The following is a 23,936-nucleotide window of genomic DNA, read 5'->3' as shown; positions in this document are numbered from 1 at the left end:
GGAATATGAAAGATGTACTGATGACCTAGAAATATTCAAAGAGAAAGAGGGAGTCCTTGGGTCCTTGGACAAATCACTGATATAGGGAAAGATGAGAAAAATCACTCTGGATAAGAAATGAGAAGTTGTGATCCATAGGGATAGAAGGTATACTCCATAATGATAAGATCACATTATAAGATCATTATTTCCTAAATATTTAATTCAGTTCAACATAATAATGTGTATTAATGGGGAAGGGGAAGGGAAAAAGAACTCATTAATTATCTATTATTTGCCAGACATTTTGCTAAGTGTTTTAAAATTATTATATCATTTGATCCTCATAACTTAAGAATTTAGTGCTTTTTTGGGGAGAGAAGTAAATAGTATTTTACCTTTCCCAATTATATGTATATAATGATAGTTTTCAATATTTGTTTTTTATAAGATTTTGAGCTTCAATTTTTTCTTCCCTTCCTCTTCTCCATCCTTACTCCCCAAGAAGGCAAGCAATATCAGATTGCTTTAACCATGTAAACATATTCCCATGTTAGTCATGTTGTGAAAGAAGGAACATAACAAATGGAAAATGTCACCAAAAATGAAAATAGTATGTTTCGATTTGTATTCAAACTCCATAGTCCTTTCTCTGGATATGGATAGCATTTTCCATCCTAAGTCTTTGGGAATTGGCTTGGATCCATTGTGTGGCTGAGAAGAGCTAAATCCATTATAGTTGAGTTCCACACAATGTTGCTGTTATTGTGTACAATGATCTCCTGGTTCTGCCCACTTCATTCAGAACTGGTTCATGTTAGTCTTTTAAGTTCTTCTGAAATCCACTTGCTCATCATTTATTAGAGCACAGGAGGACTCCATTACATTCATATATGACAACTTGTTCAGTCATTCCCCAATTTATGGGTATTCCTTCAATTTTCAATTCTTTGTCAGGTAGGTACTATAATTATCCTCATTTTAGAGACGAGAAAACTGAGGCAAACAAGTTAAATGATTGTCCTAGGAGCACATAGCTGTAAGTGCCTCATGCTGAATTTGAGTACAGTTCTTCCAGATTCCAGGGGTGCTATCTAGCACATGCCCTGACTGCCTCTCTATGCTATTATGGGTAAAGAACTTAACTAAAGCCTGATAGATATACAAAGTTTTAAAGTTTTGAACTCAAGGATCATCCAATTGATTGTTGAGGGCATACATGGATAAACATAATACAAAGTAGTGAGTGAAAAGTAAGGGGGAGGAATTTTAGAAAGAAGTTACTTTAGGACAATTTAAGAAAGGAAAGAATGCCAACAATCCAGGGGGAAGGAAGCATAACAAAAATGTTTAAGATTATAATAATAAGATAGTCTGGAAATAAAAAAAATAATAATCTGATGAATCAGGAGGTGAAAGACTTGTATTGTTATCTTCACTTACATCCTTAGTACCATGCTCTCAACACAAAGAAGAAGAAAAAAAAAAACAACTCTAAGAATTAGACAGTAACTACTTTAATTTTTACAATTTTTAGAATACAATCATAAATTTTGAGTTGGAAGAAATTGTAAAGACCCATTTCTTTCCTCTTATTTTATGAATGGAAAAATTGAAGTTCAGAGTGATGACTCCAAAAACACTGAGAATAAGTGATTGAGGCAGGTTTGAATCTAGGCTCTCTGGCTCCAGCTCCTGCACTTTTGTACTATGTTATACTAATGTGCCTTTCTTCCAGAGTTCACAATGACAAAATCTTAGTAATCTTATCAATCTTCACTTTTATAAGACTCATGATTAAATTACTTAAAAACCAAGGTAGAAATTATTCCCTATAGGTAATTTCATATCCAGATAAAATAAGTCTAAGAAAGAAAATATCAGCTTTACAGTTTTCAATTACATAGTGTAGATTTTAGGATAATGGAAATGTCAGTCTCTTTCTGATCCTCTTTGATTTCTGAATCCCTATAAATCATCATTTAAACCCTATTTACCATTCAATTCTTCCCTCCCAATGTCTTCAATCCTCCTCCTCCAAAGTTCCAACCAAACACTACCCTTCCCTTCCACTGTGCCCTCTGGAATGTCTATCTCTTAGGAAAAAAAAAAAAAAAACTTCCCTTCATTCTAAATCTTTTCCTTTTCCCTTCCTTCTGGCTTCTAGCTAGGAGCAGAACCTGGTTCCTCTCCGATAACACAGCTTTGCTAGTCACCCTCCCATTCCTGCACTGGTTTTACCTTAACTTAATTCACTTATTAAGGTGGGGGAGTTTAAATACTCTTTGCCACCATTGTCAATTCCAGGTTTTCTCCCTCCATCACACAATAAATAACTTTTCCTGCTCTGAGGTTCATGCTATTTGTCTTTGCCATCCAATCAAAACCACAATAACTGTTGTCTACAAACCCCCAAGTAACTCTCCTTCAATGGAGTTTGGTGCATGGCTCATGATTTTTCTCATCATGTTTTCTGTTGATTATACACTACGAATCCTTGGTCTGGGATCTCTCCCAGTATTGCCTTTGTGACTATATACGTCTGATGAGTGAAAGTGGAGAAAATCATACAACTCCTCTGACTGGGGACCATAAAAATCTATATTACACAACCTCAGCCAAGCCCTCACTTTTTCCAGGAAATCCTTAAATGCATGCCTTATCAACTCATTGTCCTATTCATCACAGGGGCTCCTCCAAACCGTTTCTTCCAAGCACAGCCTTCCATGGTTCTCCCTTCATCCACCTTTTTCAGCTGAGTACCCTGCTTCACATTTTTCAGGAAAAAATGAGGCCATTTACTATTACCACTCTCTTCTCCCCTTTCCTTCATGTCATATCATTCACATGTCTTTTGCTACTATTTCTTCATTTACCTCTATCTCAAATGATGAGGTAATCTTTTTTCTTATCAAGGCTAACCTCTTTACCTTTTCAAGTGATTTCATTCCATTCTGTCCCCTGTATCACTCCACTTGTCTCTAGAATTACGTTTCCTTTTATCTTCTGATGCAGTCATCAGTCTGCTTCAGTCTCTCATTACTTCATACCTGAATTATTGTAATAACTTGCTGGTGGATCTGCCTCCTCAAATCTTTTCCCCATTCTCTAATTCAATCTCCATTCAGTCTTCAAAGTGATTTTCCTAAAGCACAGGTCCAATCATTTCACTCCCTTCCGGATGAAATAAACTCTAGTGGCTCCTTATCCTCCTTCAGGATCAACTAGAAAATCTACTTTTTTTTGCATTCAAGACCCTGCATAATCCCTCCTACCTCTCTAGTCTTCTTATACCTTATTCCCCACCATTCTTTAGTCTGGTAACATCAGCTCCCTTCTTGTTCCACATACAAAATACTCCATCTCTCGTGGAACAAGACTGTTCCTCATGCCTCATGTTTTTCCTCCTCATTCTCTTCTACTGACTTTCCTGATTTCCATTAAATTCCAATTAAAATCCCCATCTTCTATAGGAAGCCTTCCCTGCCCCTTCTTAATTCTAATGCCTCACTTCTGTTAATTACTTCCTATTTATCCTTTATATAGCTCATTGTACATATTTTGTTTTCTTATTGTTTCTCCCATTTCATGCTAAGCTTCTTGAGGGTAACTGGGATTAGGATAAGGTGTTGAAAGGCAAAAGAACATTTCTCAAAATAAAATAAGCAGAAAAAATTGCAAAAGAAATTTTGATTTAAAAAATTATCAAAGAGGATTAGCATTTGGAATAGGTTGGCATCTGAAGAAACATAAAAATGAAGTTGTTTAAAATAATCCTGTAGAATGGACTATGATTAGAGATGCAAGTGGCATCATAAAAGATGGAATGGAAAACCTTTTGCATTGTGATTTGCATATTGAAAATGGGTGGGATGTGGGTTGACAGGGCACATATCTTTTAAGCATTCTGAAATGTCACTAGAAACTGACCAAAATATCACTAGCAAACAACTCTTCAGAAAAAGAGAACAGATTTCCAAGAAGGGAAAGAAAAGAACCTACAAACTCCCATTTAAAAAACAAACAAACAGCAACAACAACAACAACAGCAAAACCTAAAAAAAAATTAAGAAAGAAACTCAAAGAAATCTCTGCCCAAAGAAAAGCAGGAAGGCTTCATTACTCAGAAAAAGGCTTACTGAATGAATGATGAATTTGAAACTGTTATAAAATTGAAGTGTAAAATAATTTTTGATTAAAGAAAATATTTCATTTCTTAATTCTAGGAGCACTAAAAAATGAACTTTTATGAGCCAAATTTCTACTAGGACTCCATTAACAACTACTATATTTTCAGCCAGCTTATTTTATAAGGTTGATAGGATTTCAAGGTTCAACCACAAAATTGGCAGACTATTTAACTGTAAGGAAAAACTTCCTAAAAAATTAAGACCATCAGTCATTAACAAGAATTTGTTAAGTGTTTCCTATGTGCCAAGCACTGTTAAGCTTCACAAAGAAAGAAAAACAAAACAAAACAAAACTCATGGTCACTGTCTTGAAAGAAGCTGTTCCAGGAAAAAATGATTTTCTTGCCTCATTTTTTTTTAAATTAGATGTCTGTTTGTTCGAAATATTACAAAGAGAAACCCTGCTTTGGATTAAGGGTTGAACTGATAGTCTTGCCAGTCCCTTCCAAATGTGGAAATATAGATCTTTAAAAGTTTTATATTTAAAATTTTAAAAACAACAAAGTCAGAAATTTCAACAGTGAGATTATCATAATACTCTCATGTAAAATTGCACAAATAATTGAGTTTTAAAAATGGGTGGTGGATGTTTAAGTATAGTCTAGGGAAATCTGGATTAGCACAGACCCTCAGGAAGATATGATGGAGGTGAAAGAGCCCTAATTAGAATTAGAGCAAAAAAGGGAGGAAGGCAGGGTTGGAAACAGGAGGATTTGGTTAATAACATCAAGATTGTAGGTAAAGATTTTGTAGAGATGTGTGTGTGTGTGTATATATGTATATATATATATATATATATATATATATATATATGTATATATGTAGGTGATTTTTTTTCCCCTTCTCCTTTGTGTTAGTGAAAAAATGGCTTGAGGAATGGTATCTTTTTCAGGGCTGCTTTCTACCTTTGATATTTACCTGACACATCTACCTCTCATCTGTGACTCCAAGAAACTGTAGGGAGGACCACAACTAGGTAAATGTTTCCATTTTTCTCCCCTTCTTTGTATCTTGAAATTTAAGTTCTTTTGTCCAATTTGTTTTTACCAGCCATTCCTATATATGTTTGTCCCTAGGCTATTGAATGTTTGATCTTAAAATGAGCAGGAAGAAGTAGCGACAAAGATTTCTATCTATTTATCTATTGTAGGGGACCTGCATCATCAATGCCCATAAAGTTCAATGTACACTCATATTCAGGCTTCCCAATAGCTGACATAGAATACTTGTTCAGAGGATTTGACAACAGAATATTTAGTCATCATTTGCTCTGTCTACTACTACTAGATATTCCAGATAATAGGATGGGAGATAAACTTAGAGTCAAAAAGACCTAGCTTTATTTTAAGCCTCTAACACTTATTAGCTGTGGAACCATGAGCAAATTGCTTTATTAATGTGAATTTCAGTTTTATTCATTAATAAAGCAATAATAATAGCTACCATTTGTATATAACTTTGTTTATAAAATACTTTGGAATTTTTTTTCAAATGATCCTCTCCACAACTATATGACATTGCTATTATTACCACCATTTTCCAAATGAGAGAGGTTAAATAATTTACTTAAGCTCACACAACTAAGAAATGTAAAGTAAAACTAAACTCAAATCTTCCTGATTCAAAGATCTCCCCTCTTTCCTTTTGAATCACCTACCTGTGTTAAATGGGTTATAACAATAGTGGTTCATAGTTCACTGCCTGGATTATTGTAAAACTCAAATGAGATAATGCATATAAAGTGTTTTCCCAACTTTAACTTTTTTTAAAATTGCCACTATTATGATGATTATCATTAATAGTAGCAGCATTAGTATAAGTAGTAATCATAGTAATACTAGCACCAGTAGAAGTAGTCACTGTCATGTGGAGTGACAATAGTTAATTTTCTCCTTAAGCAAAGAAAAAACCTTCTTGGAGTTGGTTTTATAAGGAAACTAGGTGATTCAGGAGCTACTAACAATACACCCATCCTCCTAAAATAGTTCCCTTATCCTCACAAGGCAGTGCCTGCAATTATTAATTCCTTTGGGTTTTCAAGAGTTCCATATGAGAATGCAAATACCCCTGGTACAGGTAACCTTGTGAATTGCTATCAATTAATTTTTTAAAGCAAGTTCCTGTGGTAACAAGACATAGAATAGATGAAAGGAAAGAAAAGATTACTATAGACCAAAGAAAGTTTTGCTGAGGGCTAGTCCTACGTTCATTTGTGCTGAGACACGTGATATAATGGTCTCCATAAAGACACCTGGTCCAACCCATCCCCCTTCCCCCTTCTCCTCTGGAGTTCAGCAAGCAGTGCTTTCAGTCTTGGTAGTGAATCCTAGCCTTGGGGCATGGAGGGCTGGTGCAAGAAGACCCTGTAAGAGGTACATCCAAATACCTGCATCTTCTTTCTGTTCCTCTGAGTGCAGCTCCTTGTCAAGTGAGGTCTGATCTGTGGCAGCTGCTGCTTCAGCTATGGAGCTTTCTTGCTGCATCTCTTCTGAGGTAAAGGCCTGGCATTTGGGGGTTGAAGGATCACTCTGCGTTGCTCTAGTGCCAGCATCAGCACTGCATGCTTTGGCTTCAGCATCTAAAACATCATGCCATTTAATCTGAATTAAATTATCAGAATTAAATTACAGACGCCTTCAAATTCTACAACACGAGGACATTTCTCTACCAAGAACCTGCTAATCAGCTTGACCACTCTTGACTCAACTCTCCTGCCCTTTCTCAGTAATCAATAACTCACCTTACTTACCTCAAGCCCACTACAACAAGGCCAGAAATTTTAGGGACAAATCTGATGCTCTCCTTTTTTGGTAGAACTCTTTGTAGAAGGGGATTTGAATTTGTGATTTTTTGAGGTAGGAAACTTTCAGTGAGAAAACTTTCTCTGCTGATGTAGATCAGCAAATCTTCTCCCTCCCAATTAATTTCACATTCTGCTGTTTCCATTTTCCCCCATTGGATTAGTTCTCTGATTCAAAAATAAAATGGAATATCTTTTATCTACAAAATGGAAGTGAGGAAATACAGATCCCCTTTCCCTTATTATACTTTTACTTAAGATATAGGTAGCAGCAACAGGTATTAGAGATGCCTAGGACACTGAATGGTTAAGAATGTGTCGTAGTCAGTATGTTAAGGGAGTGACTTGAACCCATTTCCTCCTAACTCCAAAAAGTCTAACTAAGGCCTCCAACGCTGCCTCTTGACATTACACGTTCCAGATGCTTGCAGAGTATCTGTTAAATGTGGAATTAGTCATCCATGTTCTCTGACCTCTAATCCTATTATACCTCTTTGCCTTCTCACTCTTCCCCCAACACACTTCTTTCCAGGTTTAACCCCTAGAATAAGATTTTTTAACCTGTCTGTGAAATTTACACACACACACACACACACACAACATATAGATAGATACACACATAAAGCCAAATATACACATATAGACACACACATACATATGTGTATATATATATACATATATATATATATATATATATATATATATATATATATATATATATATATATATATATATATATGTGCCTGTACATAGGTATGTATATGTTTGGACTCTGGTCTTCCTGACTCAAAATTTTCTATCCACCCAGATATCTAGCTGTGCAATGTAACACAAATACATATGAATGCACATGCACATATACATATATGTATATATGCATATATGTATATGCACATACATTTTATATAGGCACACGTTCTCACAATATACATAATAACAAATATGTAATTGTGAATATAACTATATAAATATTATATATATATTTACTATAGTCAGGAAGACCTGAGCTCAAAAACAGTGACAGACATGTACTAGCTGGGTAAATCACTTAATCCCTGTTTGCCTCAATTTTCTCATTTGTAAAATGGGGATAATAATGGCACCTACTTCCCAGGATTATTGTAAAAAATCAAATGAGATAATTATAAAGAACAATATATGGCACATAGTAAATTATGTATAAATGTCAGCTGTCATAATCATAATATTGTTATATATTTATACATATTTTGACAACTATTCTAATATTATTGAATTTGTAATTGTATGCATTTTATTTCATGCCTTTTAAAACATGATTCTGAAAAGAAGTTCATCAGGCTCACCAAATTATCCCAAGAGTCAATGACACCAAAAAGACCCTCTGCTCAAGTGTCTCCCCTCAAATCCTGTCACTCCTAATACTAAAGGGATTCTCACCATTGGTTTTCTTTCTCCATTTCCTAGTTACAAGTGAGTACTCCTGGGTTAATAATAGCTTGAGGGGACTCAGAGACCTAGAAAGCATTTTCTTGTTTCTTCCCATTTTCTAAAAGAGGGGGCTTCTGAAAACAAATCAGCTCCTGCGTTGAGACAGATTGTACCTGAGTCATTTGCAGGAGGCTTATTGGGTCCAAGGAGCACAAAATTAAGGCCTTTTCTCCTCCTGCAGGTGCTCAGAGCTGCCAGAAAGCTCAAAGGCAGCATTAGATTATAGCCCATGTGCTTAGCAGCCTGGATCTGCAGCGCTGATCAAGGCTCCAACATGCTTATGATGTAAGATTAATCACAGACACATGTACACGCTTTGGCTCTCTTGCAGAGCATGCAGGCTTTTTTTTTTTTTTTTTTTTTAAATAGTCCAAGCTCACTATTCTGGCTTGGAATCTCGTTCAGAGAAAAGTTACCATTCTTACAATTGGCCCCTGCAGGAACACAGTTGCTAAGATACAGCCCAGGCATGGGGCGGAGCTTTTTTTCACAGCTCCATCTCCACATTCTGTTTGGTCTGCTCATGATCAGGGGCACATGAGCAGCTGTTCCCATTGTGTATCTGATGCCTTTTTCCTCCCTGGCACTACAGAATGGAATAGCCTATACTTTACATTACAAGGGGAGCAGGAACTCATAGAGACCAACATTTCCATGAAGCAGAAAGAGGATTTTTGATCTAATTCTCAGGGGCAGGGTAGGAGGGTGGGGGGAGAGATAGCACTAGACATGCTATCATGACAATAAATTTTAAAAATCTAATTACAAAATGTTAAATTAGTTCAATCATTTAGGAGAATTTTAAAATCCATTTCTGCTAAAAGATAGAGAAAAGTCACCTCTGTCATTCTCTGAGCAGCTTATGACACTGAGAAATTCACAAGCTATCTTTATGACCATAGAGGGAAGACCCTCTATGTCCACAAATACCTTTACAAGCAGAAAGCAATGATTCAAGGAAGGAGAGGACAATAAGAAGAGGGAAATGGGAAATGATAATTCTTTCTTTTTTTCCCTTCCTAGTCTAAGTATAGATTAAAAAAAAAAAATCACCTGATCAGTGAGGTATTTTCAACCTTTTTCAGTCTCTAATACACCTTGGCTTTCAAAAATCATCCCATATCACTTATTTAATATGAAAAAATGAATTCTAGAGTTTATTATGCCTATACACATGATAAATGAGATCAACTGAAGGGATTAATTTTTCATAAAGAAAAATTAATATAGTAATATAATTTTTAGTATAATAAGATTATTCTTTCTCCATTCCACAAATTTGTTCTAATACTTTGGGAATGCTTCAATGGGATAGCATAATTAATTACCAAATATTCACAATTGTCTCTGGGAGTATGCTAGCTCAAGGAGAGAACGTTTGATCTAACCTTTTAAATATCTACTTAAAACTAAGTATAAATTTGCTCTGTCCGGATTGTGGGTAATGGAAGTAAGTGAAACAAAATGTATCCAAAAAGTCCTACAAAGTAAAAACATTCACAAGTCACTTTTCTCCAAAGTCAGTACTGCAACAGAAATACACATAGTTATAAAGTAAACTCTGTTCTATTATCTTCACTCTTTATACATTTTCGTTTTTTATCCATCTCATCTAGTGTTATAGTTTCAGACAAAAACTTCAATTGAACAAATCCTAAATCTAGATTATTTGCTCTGTCTTTCTAATCTTCAATCTCCAAATTCCAGCTAAATTTTGGTCTGTCTGGATACTCAAGTATTTCAATCCATCTTAAAACAAATTCATTCTCCCAGTCACATCAGCTCAAATCCTCTCCATGGACTTTAATTTCCTTTCTATGCCCCCTTAATTCATTGCTGTCTATCACCACTATAAGTAGGACCCTCATTACCTCCTGTCAGGAGTATCATTAATGGCTTTCTCCTTATTCTGATCCCTCTCCCCTTTATTTCCTCAACACGCTAACCTCCTATTGGATAGCTTTGATCCAGTTCCATACCTAATCAAAATACTTCAATAGTGCCCTATTAAGACATCCAAAAACCTTCCTGATCTAGGTCTAACCCACTTGTCTAACTTTTTAATCATATTATTCACTCTTCCTAATTACACTGCAACTAAAATGAATCACTTGCCATTCCCCGAACACTCTCTATTTCTGTGCCTTTGCTCAAGCTATTACTTGGAATGACCTTCTCTTTTACATCTCTGAATCCTAACATCATAGATCAAGTCATCTCCTCTATGAAGCCTTATGAAACTCCCTAATCAGAAACAATCTCTTAATTCCCATAACATTTTAAACATCTCTCCAGAAATTATAATATTAACCCTTGAAATAGAGTTATCTTTGCACGTATTTTATCTTTCCTTCTTTATCTATATTGTAAACTTCTTGAGGGTAAGAATTCTCTCATTTTTCTTTGTATTTTTCACATAGCCTGGCAATATAGTAAGTATTCAGTTAATAATTATTGGGAATATACATGAGTTGAGTTGCTAAGAGAAGCTGGGGTCGGGAAGGGGGCAGGGAGAAGAGTTCAATCACTCATTCCTTCATTCAAGAAAGATTATGTTTCCTACCATGTATATGCCTCTAGAGAATTAGGTTAGGCACTAAGGAAGGGATTCTTAATTTTTTTCTGTCATAGATCCCTTTGACAATCTGGTGAACTTCTCAGAATGAAATTTTTAAATGCCTAAATAAAACAGGATTGCAAAGCAAAACAATTATGTTGAAATATAGCTGTCAAAATATTTTTAAAAAATTAACTCACAGACCTCAGGTTAAGAACCTGAATCAAATAATTGAACTAATAATATAAGACACAATCCATGCTTCATGGAATTCACAATCTAGTAGGATAAATTCTATACATGGATCATTATAACACACTTATTACATGATAAATGCCTACATTGCTATGTGAGATCTGAGTGGGAAGGTCATTTCCAACCTGGGATCAAGGAAGAGGTTAAAGATTGAACAATCATGCCATTTTAATGACTGGAATAAAGGTTCCCTACTTTTTTGTTCTCTGAAGGAAAAAAGGAACAAATTTAACCCAAAGGGATTAAGAGATGTTACAAACCATTTCTAATCCGGTTTTAGAAAGGATTAACATTGCTGTTGATGCTGTTGTTTTAAGCAGCAGTTGATAAAATACATATGTTAATAAAGGCACAGAATAATCCCTAGGGGGCCAAGAACCTCTTCTAGCTAGAAGCAAATCACATGAAGCATATTATATTAGCCTTCAGTTGACCATTACTCATGGCCTCTGTCTAGACACCAGTGCAGTCTTGTAAATCTCCTTGATAGTTTTATAGTTTACAGCCTCAAACAAGGGACCCTCCACATCCAAGGGTCCCTTTTAAAAGGACATTCTCTCCTGCCTAGTTCTTGACTGAAGATTACTCACTGTTTATTTTTACTAAAATGGCTTTAAGATGAAAAAGCCTTTCTCTGCCCTCCAACTAGTTCTTAAAGACAATCCAATCATCCTGCTCTTTTTAAATTCCCCTTTCCTTGGTTCTCCATCTCTTGGCATTATTACTATCACAACAGCCTTTCCAGTTTGCAGAGCATCTTATTTCATCCTTACAACAATCCTGGAAAATAAGTATTATTATTATTTCTATTTTACAGATGATGAAACTGAAACAGAAATTAGCTGACTTGCCCAGGCTCATGGAACTATTAAATGTCTGAGATCACATTTGAACCCACGTCTTCCTGACTCTATCCACTGAGCCACTGAGCATCCCCTAGATAGGGGTAAACAAGGTGTGCATTGTATATTCAGTATTCATATTTTATTCTTGTAAATACACTGACTGAGTAAACTATACACCAGGTAAATACAAAGATATGATTGGGAGAGAACCCCGTGAAGTACTTCATATAGGAGGTAACACTTGAAGGAAACTGCACCTAGCATACACACAATAAAATTTTAGATATCCTGTGTTGAAAAAGGAAGATGTCACCTGGAGACCCATAACATAGAACAAGAAGAGTTTTAGTCTAGAAATCAGGAGTCCACAATTCTAGTTCAGCCTCTACCACTTATTGCCTAGCCAACATTGGGTGATATTCATGCAACCTCCTTTAGCCTCAGTTTCCTTAACTATAAAATGGGAAGGTTAAAATGGATGAACAATTCAAGTCCCACCTAGTTCCAATGTTCTGTGGTTCTGTGTAATTAGCATTTCTATGGATATAAACACTGAAATCTCTTTTACCTATGAAACTTGATCAGAAAGCAAAATACAATGTACTTTCAAGGAACTGGGGGAGAGAATGATTAATGTTCACAAGCTAATCCAAAAGTTTATTTAATTAATATGGAAAACTTTTGTATTTTGAACTTGCAGAACCTCAAGGTTTCTGTGGATTCAAGAAGTTCTGTGAGGATTGAATGAATTAAGGCATGTAAAATTTCTTTTTCCAGGCTGTAATACTTCATTTCCATTGGACTCTCTCTCCCATACCATAAATGCCTCTTCATTCTGAAAGCTTAGTCCACTCCTGGACTGCTCACATTGGAATTATTGTCTGTCCCTGACCCTCTCCAGCTTGGTTGACTCCTCTCAGAGGATCCAATTTAAGTAGTGAGCCAGCCTGGGTCAAAAATGTCTCCAGTTTAAACTGTTGACTCATCTTCATAAGATTTTCCCTCCTTGCCCCAAGACCAGCACCTTCTCTCTCTCCTCCCATCAGCAAACATTTTTTGGTGTTCCATTAAAATGTAAGCTCCTTAAGGGTAGGAACTGTACTTCTTAGAAATAATTGCTAGTTGAAGACAATCCCCAAAGAATTAATGATGAAGCATACTATGGACTTCCAGAGAAAGAACTGATATTATCTGAATATAGGCTGAAGCATACTATTTTTCACTTTCTTTACTTTTATTTGAGTTTTCTTATACAAAATTACTAATATGGAAATGTTTTTACATGACTGAATATATATAAAACCTATTTTTGATTGTTTACTATCCTGGGGAAAAAGTAGGGGAGGAAGAGAGGGAAGAATGGAATTTAGAACTCAAAACTTAAAATAAATAAATAAATAAAAATAAAAATAAAAAAACAACTACCATGTAATTAAGAGAAAATAAAATATAATTTAAAAAAAAAGAAAAAAAGAAATGCTTTTTGGCTGACATTTTGCAAATTTTAAATGCACACTTAATATTTATAGCTGATTTACATCTTTGCTTTGTGTTCTCTATGAAGAAAGGCAAATTAAATATATAAAACAGGTCTCAAGGGAAATCTTTAACCATTCCCACTCCAATTGACATCCTTCGAGGTCAGATGTTCATTATTTCAGTGTCCTAACAGCTAGTTTTTGCCTTCCAACCTCTTCTCCATTTTTCTAATGCACAGTTTTAATCACGTCATATCCCTTATCAAAAATACTTCAGTGGTTCCCTACTGTCTATCGTCCAAAGCATAAATTCTTAAGCTTGTTGTTCAAGGCCTTCCATGAACTGGCTCTGACTTTGCATTCTAATCATAATTCATGGTATTTCCTTTCACAGACACACTATAGTTCAACTTCTCTCTTGCCTTTGTGTCTTTGCACAAACCAATTACTATACCATGGCTGGAATATACATCCCTCTTTCCCTCACTTACCACCACATATCATCTATTGAAAGAATTCTCTTTTTTGTTTCAGACAAGAATACATGCCTTATAGTATATCTCAGGATTGCAAAGAAGCTTATAGGTGGAGAGTGTGTGTGTGTGTGTGTGTGTGTGTGTGTGTGTGTGTGTGTGTGTGTGTGTTTGGGGGGAAAGGGGGGAGGTTGAGGCAAGTGGGGTTAAGTGACTTGCCCAAGATCACATAGGTAAGTGTTTGAGACTGGATTTGAACTCAGGTTCTCTTGACTGCAAGAGCTGGTACTTCATCCTCAGAGCCACCCAGCTGCCCCAGTTTATAGCCATACTATTTTAAGCCATACTAGAATAACAACATTCTCTAATACTTCACAAGGGGTCATCCAGCCTTTTCTTGAAGACTTCCAGGAGTGAGAACTTGCCACCTTTTAAGTCATTCTAAATTTTGGAAAATGAATCTTAGTCCAGTTCTGTCACAAAATTTCTTTTGCAATCTTAAGCAATTAACTGGATTCAGAAGATTTGTGATCAAATTTGTGATCAAATTCTAACTCTGTGATCTTGGACTACTTGATCTCTCATATTCTTAAGTTTCTTTACTTGTAAAATAGTAGCAATTATATATTCTTTTTATATTTCAAAGATTTGATGAGAGGAAAAAAAATAACTGCTTTCGACATGTTCCAGAATAATAAAAGTACTACACAGATATAAAACATTATTATTCACTAACTGTTTTTTTTTTAGGTCTGAAAAAAGCTTGTAGATATGTAAAGCAAAAGGTATGAAGACTAAATTCCAAGGTGCTGGAGATTCAACCTGCCTAGTCCTGTTATACCAGTAGCATTTCAGTATTTATGATCAGGTTCCCATTTGAATTCCCAAAACATAAATTATTTTTCAAGGATGTAGGGTTTGGCAAAAACCAAATTGCCCTTTGCCAGTTTTTCTCTTTAATTTTTTAAATATGTCATTTATTCTGAAAGGAACTGATTCTATATCTTTTTTTTTTTGGTCCATTTATACTTCATTCACTGAAATGTTATTTTTTTTAGCATGATTTGATGACTAAAGAGCCTTCTCTTTATTTTTTTTTGCTTAAAACAAAACTAAAAATATAAGGATTTGGATGCTTGACTGAAAAATTAACAAGTAAAATAGTCCAGCTTTTTAACTTGGCAAAATGCACTCCCTCTACATCTCTGAGATGCCTCTGTTGGAGAGTTAAATAAGGTACATGGTGCATGACTGTTCATGAATGACTTTTCATGGCATCCAGGGCTCATACTCAGAGCATCTAAAGCTTTTTTTTTTTTTCAGGTAGGGAAGCACTAAAAATAGCAACTCAATCTGCTTCCCTTTCCTGGATCTGAAGAACAGAAATAATGGGAAAAATGTGCCCAGCTAAATTGGATTTATCAGAAAGCAAACCTCACTAAATTAGTATCCCTGCATGAAATCTGGATTACTTTGTTTCATATGCAGACTCTCTTAATTTCTAATACTTTAGGCCAAATAAACAAAACTTAGCGTACTATTATAAGAATGGAAAGGGGAGTTAGAAATTCAGGGCAATCACAGATCCCTATGCCATATGGTTATCAAGGGAAAGATGCTGTTTTCCAAGAAAGAGGTCAGAACCTTTATTACAATACAGTCTACACTACCTTCTGTTCTTTCCCCATATTGATCTTATGTCAGGGTGATATTTTTTTCCATAATCCTCAAACCAGTATTCAGAGTCTCTCAATAGGAGCTGGCAGAAAAGGTCTTCAGCTGTGGAATTCACACCTTATAAATCATTTTATTTGAGCCTTATGACTGTCATTAAAATAATCTCTAGAGCATGGGTTCTTAACCTTTTTTGTGTCATGAACCCCTTTGGTAGTCTGGTAAAACATTTAGATCCCTTCTTGGAATAATGTATTAAAATTAAAGGAAATGTTAAATTTCATTTAAAAGTTAGTGAAAATAAAGATATAATTTTCCTCAATTCAGACCCCCAACTAAGAATTCCTGCTCTAGAGAGAAAACAGATCTATCATTATATTATTAAGTTTTTTGCTATTAATATAAAATTCACATAAAATATAAAACAAAGCAGGATGATGAACTAAATCAGTGATGTCAAATTCAAATAAAAGGTGCCAGTAATAAATAATGACAGTTTTAAAATGTAACTTTATGTCTCACTATATTTTTATTTATTTTGTTAAATATTTCTCAATTACATTTTAATCTGCTTCAGGTCATATTAGGTAGTATTATAGGCCCATGTGTCTTGATACCTCTAAATTAAATGATCTCTAAGATTGTTTTTGGTTCTCACATTCTCTATCTTTGGATAACATTCTTAATCTTGTCACTAATTCTGTGATTGGTGTCACTGGGGCTTAGTTTCCTCATATGTAAAATGAAGATGCTAGACTAGATGATATCTAATGAATCTTCTTAAGGTTCTCCAACTACAAAATGAAGACATGGGATGAAATGATCTCTAAGATTCATTTGAGTTTTAACAGTTTATGGTAATTGTCTACGAAATTTTTCTGGATACAGATTCAATTCAGAACCATGAAGTAAATGTGACACAAACAAGCAAAAACACATATACACATACATATGAAGTTAATTTCTAGCTCTGCCACCAATTTAAAGTGAATAAAACAAAACTTTAGCACAATCTGGACCAAAGCAAATAGCCTGACAGCCAAAAAATTCCTTGGTAAAAATACTTAAGAGCCAAGTAACAACCAATTGCCATTGAAAATGTAAATATGTGCTGGAAAACTCCAGAGTTTCTAGTATTATGCTAAAATCTCATTTGGAATAGTCTATCTATTTGGAAAGCTCCAGTTCTTTGAGCAAAAACACCCAAGGACATATTGATCCTGCTCTGGCCCTTGGTTTGTCTGTGTGAATCCTCCCTATTCTACCCCTGAGTACTTTGAGTTTCCAATTCATGTGGTAGAATGACTACCATAAAAGTGATTGAGGCATTGGCTTACCTTGCTCCATCATCTCCAGTAGACCTTTTTTAATGAGTTCATCCCGACCTTGCCTCGTGGCGATCTTCTTTTCCAGCACTGTACAACACAAGAAGACCAAGATGATCAATAGTCAAGAGCCAGCTCATTGCTAATGATTGCTCCTTGGAAAGAAAGCAGCAGGGAATGGTGAACCTTGAGTTCACTCAAAAGAAACCATGGGAAATTGATTGACTAAAAGCTTATATCTAATTCTGAGTCCATAACAATAAGAACATTTTACAAATTTCAAATATTTATATGTACAATAATTCCAGAATTCTCCCATTAACCAGCCTCTTTAGAACTGTCCATACAGCACAAACTATCAAAGAGTAGAATATTAAGCTCCTTTCCCACCCACCGAACACTTTTTTGGTTGTTTTTTTTAAAATAACAATAAACTCAATGATTTATTTGAAAGGCAAAATTATGGAAATCCCTCTTCTCTAAGCTGTTTTCTGGCTCCAACATTTCAATAATTTACCAGTCAAGGAACATAACCTTTTTCTGCCCCTATAACCCTGATGTATTTTTCTTTTGTTTGCATTATCATTTTCTAAATACATTTCAACACACTATTTATGTCTATCCTCAGCTCTGAGACTTTTGTGCTTTCTCCCTCCAGAAATTCCACAAATAAATCATATATTAATAGCATTCATAAAATTCAAAAGAAAGCTTCCCCCACCCATGGGTAGTTGCCAAATCTTGTCATTTCTCCTTCAGAACAGTGTTCCTTCCTCTCTCTATCCAGCAGTGAAATCTGTTATGCATGTGGAGACCACGTCTTCCTGGCTCTCATCTTCCATCCATTCTCCTAACTTCTTCCCCATTCTGCTCTCCTGCTGACATTTAAAGGCTGCCACAAAATTACCTAGTGTTATCTTTCTTTGGTATTAAGACACCATCATTTCCTCTTTCAGAAAATAGCGCTATAAATTAATTTTTACCTCAGGACATGACTTAATGGCTTTAGAATAGAAACTGGATCTGTGATTTCATTGGTATGGGAATTCCCAATTCAGGTTGCTATAACATAAGGTCATTTAATATTTTATTAAATTTATTTATTAAACTTATTAAAGCTTTTTATTTATAAAATATCTGCATGGCTAATTTTTCAGCATTGACCCTTGCAAAACCTTCTTTTCCAAATTTTCCCCTCCTTCTTCCACTCCCCTGGATGGAAGGTAGTTTAATACATGTTAAATACGTTAAAAGATATGTTAAATCCAATATATGTATACATATTAACATAAGGTTTTAAATAGTTATATAAGTGAATTGTCCAGGGTCATACAAACAACATATGTTAGAGGCAGGCCTGGAGCCTAGGTGATTTTAACTCTGAGACCAGCTTCTTTCTCCAGGAATCTAAGTAATCCAGAAGATAGAGCACTGAGCTGGAGTCAGGAATATTTTAATTCAATTTTGGCCTCAAACACTTATTAGCTATCTGACATTGGATAAATTACTTAGCCACTGTCTGTCTCAGTTTTCTCAGTTGTAAAATGGGGACCACAATAACACCTACCTCACAGAGTTGTGAAAATCAAATGAGGTAATAATTGTAAAGTGCTTAGCACAGGACCAGAGTAAGCACATAATTATTACTTATCCCCTTCCCCTTGCTACACCATCACTGGGTTTAATGGCTACCATTAATTGTGATTGCAAAAAAGACTCATTTCTTTGAGTTCAAATCTAACCTCAGACACTTAGTAGTTGTTCTGGACAAGTAAGTCACTTAACTATTTGCCTCAGTTTCCTCATCTATAAAATGAGCTGGAGAAGAAATTGGCAAATTATTTCCATTTCCTTGCCAAGAAAATCCCAAATGGGGTCTTGAAGAGTGAGACACAACTAAAGAATTACTGGACTGAACTTCCCAGGGGAGGATAGTAAATACATAGCTCTCACTGTCCCAAAAAGAAGGATAGGTTAAAAAATAAATAAGTTTTAGAAAGGGTGAGTTAGGAAAGAAGAGCTCTATAAATCAATAAGATTATTAGAATGTAAAAGGAGCTTAAAATGATCTAATTCAACCCCTTCATTTTACCAAGGAGGAAACTGAGTCCCAAAGAGATATTGTCTAAAAAGCAGAACTTTGACTCTAATCTAATTCTAATTCCTAGCCCAAGAGTCTCTCCACTACAGTGCCTTGTTTTCTCTAAACAATGAAATAAAATCCTAAAATGTATTAATCAAAGGAAAAGTTCATCTGATTGTCAGGAAAGCTAGGCTTGAGCAGCTCTATCCACAGGCAATTTGGATGACTTTAGGTAAATTGTTAATGATATTTACCTTGTTTTCCTAATCAGTAAGTTGAAAGGGCTGGATTAGAAGATCTTTAGGGTCTCTTATCCCTTTAATGTTCTATGAGAAATTAGGATGTTTGGGGCACCATGAAAAAGGCCAACCTTGTCTTCCCACAGTATACCCTTTTGTATCTATCCCCATCAAAGATGGAATCCCAGGCTGACCCACTGTACTCATCTGTTATCAAGGAACCTGAGGTCATAACAAGTAGGGCAACAAAGAGCTTTAACAATGAAATATCATCCAGGCAGGCCTTAAGCAATTATTTCAACATTGTGGCAGCTAAAAATTGTGATGATAAGAAGGGTGTGAAGGGGACAAGCAGAAAGAATGTACTACAGACAGTATAGAGCGTGATAGGCAGCATGATACAGTAAACACTAGTTTCATACTCAGAAAATCTAGAGTCCCAGCTCTGAAACTTATTAGCCATGTATATAATCATGACATTTATCCTTTTTGAATATCAGTTTCTTCATCTATAAAATGGGCAGGGGAATCATCCCTGTTCTGTTTTACAGAGTTATAACAATCAAATGGAGTTAATGGTTAGTAAAATAATTTGAAAAATTATATACTGCCTTCCTGAAACAGAGTTTGACAGGACTTTAGAGATAGGATTCAGTTTCAGGTATGCATTGTACTCACCTTTCAACAATGTAGGTCCCTGATAAGCAAGTGTACAACTTCTGCTTAAAGACCTGAGTGATGGGAACTATCTTGTAAAGCATATATTCTGCTTTTAGATGACTCAAATAGATAGGAAGTTTCTCCAATGCAGAACTGAAATCTGTTTCTCTACCATGTCTATCCATTTGTTCTAGTAATGACTGCTGTGGCCTGGAAGGACATATAAATTGTTCTTTTATGTGAGACACACTGATCACCTTTCCCACACAGCTCTCATCTTTTCTTTTATCCTTCTCCAGGCCAGGCACCCCCACTTCATGGAACCAATCTTTCTATTTATACCCTGCTCTCTTCAGTCAGCATCCCTGTAACCCTCTGATAGGTCCATTCCAGTTTGTTAAAGATCCTCTTAAAATATAATGTCCAGAACTGAATACAAAAGACCAGATAGTCTTACCAGGAGAGAGAATAGAAAGATTATTATACCCCAAATTCTGAACAAAAATAATGTAACCTAAGAATGAATGAGCATTTTTGTCTGTGATGGTACACTGTTAGCTCACACTGAGATTGTGGGCTACTAAAATTCCACTGTTTTTATTTTGTTTTGTTATGGACTTTTTTGCAGTTATTAATATAAGCTGCTATCTAGCCACTCTATCCTGTAATATAGCTGATTAAAAAAAACCCTCAATTTATAGGACTTTACATTTATCCCTATTAAATATCATCTAATTAGATTAACCTCTTTGTTCTACCCTTCAGAATCTTTTTTGGGGTTGATCTTGGTTCTGTCATCTATGTCATCTTTCAGATTTGATAGCAAATGAAAGTAAGAGGCATAATTAATAGGCAGTGACAGAGTTCAAGCAGCTTAATGAAAATGATTTTGTCTCTTTATTTCCTGACAATTTATACCCTCTTGGGTTCTTTAGAGCATTGGAGAAAACAGATTCTTGGGATATCCCAAGGCAAGATCTCCTAAAGCAGACAGCTTACATAGCTTGAGCCCAAGGTCTCAGTCTAATTTTGTATGAGCATCCTAGATACCAATTATGCAATATAACTAATACTGATATGGTTCAAAAAAGACACTAGAAGATGAAAGGCTGGGGCAGTCAGTGATGTTCAGTTTCGAGTTGAGTTGTTTTCAAGACAGACTAACTTTTCCTTTTAATTATCAAGAGTTACTTCTGTCATTATGGCTCACTTCTTTAAGAATCTCAGTTAAGTAGTAGAAAGAACAGAAGAGCTGTAATTCCTTTACTCTGTCTAAACTATGCTCTTCACCAAAATTCAGTGAGATTCTCTACCAGGAACAAATTCCCTTATTTCATTATGACTCTTCTATGTGGTAGAGTTTGTCTTTCCTTTATTGTAGGTTTTACCTGATGAAGTCTGTTTCAGTTTTTCATTTTTCTTTTTCCTCCATTTCCAGGGCTTAAAGATCCTGCCTAAGGTGGCCAGTTTGCTGTTCCTCCTCACTGGGGGAGTGCGAATCCCTGAGACCAGATATTCGGAACGTACTGCAGGAGACTGGTCCATCTCATCTAGAAGAGAAAAACCACAAGAGGGTTTTCATCAAGCCAACAGTGTTTCTTAGAAAGATATATGGAAACTCTTTCACCCTGAAGATTTCCAAAATCCTCTAAGGATCATGAAAAATAGTCACTCTTTTCCCTGAAGAATAGTCCAAGCCTTTCCTTGGGCCCCAAAGAAATTGCCCCATTTTTATACCTACCACACACCAGTCAAGGCAACATCTGCCTTATATAATGTGCTAACTTTAGTTTTCCATATGAAAACCGCACAATCAACAAAAGCAAGAAACAAGGGTTTGAAGGTGGGAGGCACTGGAGAGTGGGTTTTTGGTGCCTTTAATGTAGCATGATTGGATGAAGGTGGGTTTAAGTTCCATCTGTCATTAACAAGCCCTATCTTTCCGGGCTTATCTCTAACTATTTCCCCAAACTTGACCCTGAGAGAGTGTGTGAAAGTGGAAAGAATACTGGATTTGGAAGTAGGAGATCTAGTTGCCAACTCTGCTTCCAACAACTTGAGAAAATGTATTTGATGCCTCTGGACTTCAGTTTCCTCATCTGGAAAATGAAAGAGTTTGTACTAAGTAACCTCAAAAGTCCCTTGCAGTTCTCTACCCCATATTCCTCTCCAGTCAGGGTATTCTCTTCATTTTGTTCAGCCTCCATGAATTTGTTCACATCATTCCCACTTCCCTGAAAATGCTACCATTGTCCATCACTACAAATTTGATTTATCTATCATCAATAATACCAAGATTAGTTTGCTTTAAGGCTTGCAAACAACTTTATCTGCATAGTAGGTTCTAATACATAACAAATGTATCCTGGAGAAAGTACACACTTCAGGTACACAAGATCAGAGCCAAAGGAGTATCCCTCAAAGTGAAAATTACAAGTGGTAACATTAGTGTCATTATTTTCATTTTATAGATAATTCTCTTTAAAAAGGTGAAGCAACATGTCTAAAGTTAAAGCAGCCTAAAATTACAATCTTTTGTAAAGTCTGATTTCTTCACTCCAGAGAGATAGGATGTCTTTCTCCTCTAACTTCCCGTTACATTTCTTATTTATGCTACTAATGGCATTTAAATACATATCTCCTGAAAATGATTTTGATTTTATTTATAATCATGAATATGTGTTTGTTTCTCCACTCCTAGACCATTTTTGATTTGTATGATCCCCCACATACACACATACACATACACCCACACACACACACATTCATCACAGGATTATAAAATCATGAAATTTGAGGTGAACAGGACTCTGATTTCATATAGTCTAAACCTCACTTTTAATTAGCAAACAATCATTAAATGCCTTCTGTGTACTCAGCAAAATGCAAGGAGCTTGGGATATTCAAATAGATTTCTGATTTAATTGGTCACCACCCTTCTATCTTACCCACCTGTGAGGTTCTTGTCCATATCCTCCTGTATATTTAGCACACAGGGCCAACACTACAGGTAGGGTATTTCCCCAATTTTCCCTAATATTACAAGCCATTACTGGCTGTACATCTTTCATTCCTTAACTTTGAGAAAAGACTAGCCTCTTTTCTCTTCCTAGCTCTTGACTTTATCTTTTATTCCTATACTTCTTTGAAGTTCCTCATTTTTTTATTGCAATCTGTTCACACTCACCATGTATCTATTTATTGCTATCTGTATAATATTCATTTTGGATTATTCAGAGACTGTTACATCTTATGTCTCACTGTTCTATAATACTTTGTATTGATAGACTACTAATATTAAAAGTTTCCTTTAAGAGCACAGGTGATTCTTTTTTTGTTTGTTTCAATAGAGATTTAAAATACAATAAAAATGGGAAGTGTCTGCTCTCAAGAGGCTTATATTCTTTCTACTGAGAGTTCAAGAGAAAACTGGGGTCCAGAAAAAGAGATGAAATGGCTTATTAAAAATCACATAAAAACCAAAGCAGCAGAACAGTGCCTGATGCTGTTGTAGTAAATCCTTGGATAAATGATTACAGACTTGCTAACTTGACCTGAGTCCTGTAACTCCAAATCCACTCCTCTTCACTTGGTCAATACCCTTGCACATATATACTATAATCTAGATGTTCAAGAAGCATTTTTCCAATGGGAGGCTGTATGAGAATACTAAGTGCCCTGAGAAGGGCACGACAGCAATGAAAATAGGTACAATAGTGAACAGGCAAGGAAAGGATGCCAGAGATGAACTCTGCCAGCCCCAACACTTTGCCAAGCCTTGGCATTGGTCAACAGTGGCTTCAGAGCCATGTCCTGAGAGAACTAGTGAACAAAGCATCAGACGGCTTCCTGGGGATATCTGCAAAACATAAAGCACAGTAGAAAGCATTCAGCTGAAAATGAATGTT

General features: G+C 35.6%; 1 protein-coding gene across 13 annotated transcripts in view; it reads right to left on the bottom strand.

Moving 5' to 3' along the window:
* PHACTR3 (phosphatase and actin regulator 3) overlaps positions 1–23,936 on the bottom strand; it is a 290,706-nt gene that overhangs the window by 111,113 nt on the left and 155,657 nt on the right. For 11 of the 13 annotated variants that reach the window (XM_074288720.1, XM_074288727.1, XM_074288719.1 and 8 more), the window contains exons 2-4: positions 21,417–21,578; positions 17,059–17,136; positions 6,556–6,747 (exon numbers count right to left, since the gene is read on the bottom strand). In XM_074288720.1, the coding sequence (XP_074144821.1) occupies positions 6,556–6,747; positions 17,059–17,136; positions 21,417–21,578 (432 nt within the window). The remainder of the gene's footprint in view (positions 1–6,555; positions 6,748–17,058; positions 17,137–21,416; positions 21,579–23,936) is intronic. The other 2 variants (XM_074288726.1, XM_074288729.1) reach the window with 1 other exon arrangement.

The sequence above is a fragment of the Sminthopsis crassicaudata genome, chromosome 2 (genome assembly GCF_048593235.1).
Source record: "Sminthopsis crassicaudata isolate SCR6 chromosome 2, ASM4859323v1, whole genome shotgun sequence".
NCBI lineage: Eukaryota > Metazoa > Chordata > Mammalia > Dasyuromorphia > Dasyuridae > Sminthopsis > Sminthopsis crassicaudata.
Note: the sequence above shows the minus strand (reverse complement) of the source record. Positions and strands in the feature narration are given on the sequence as shown.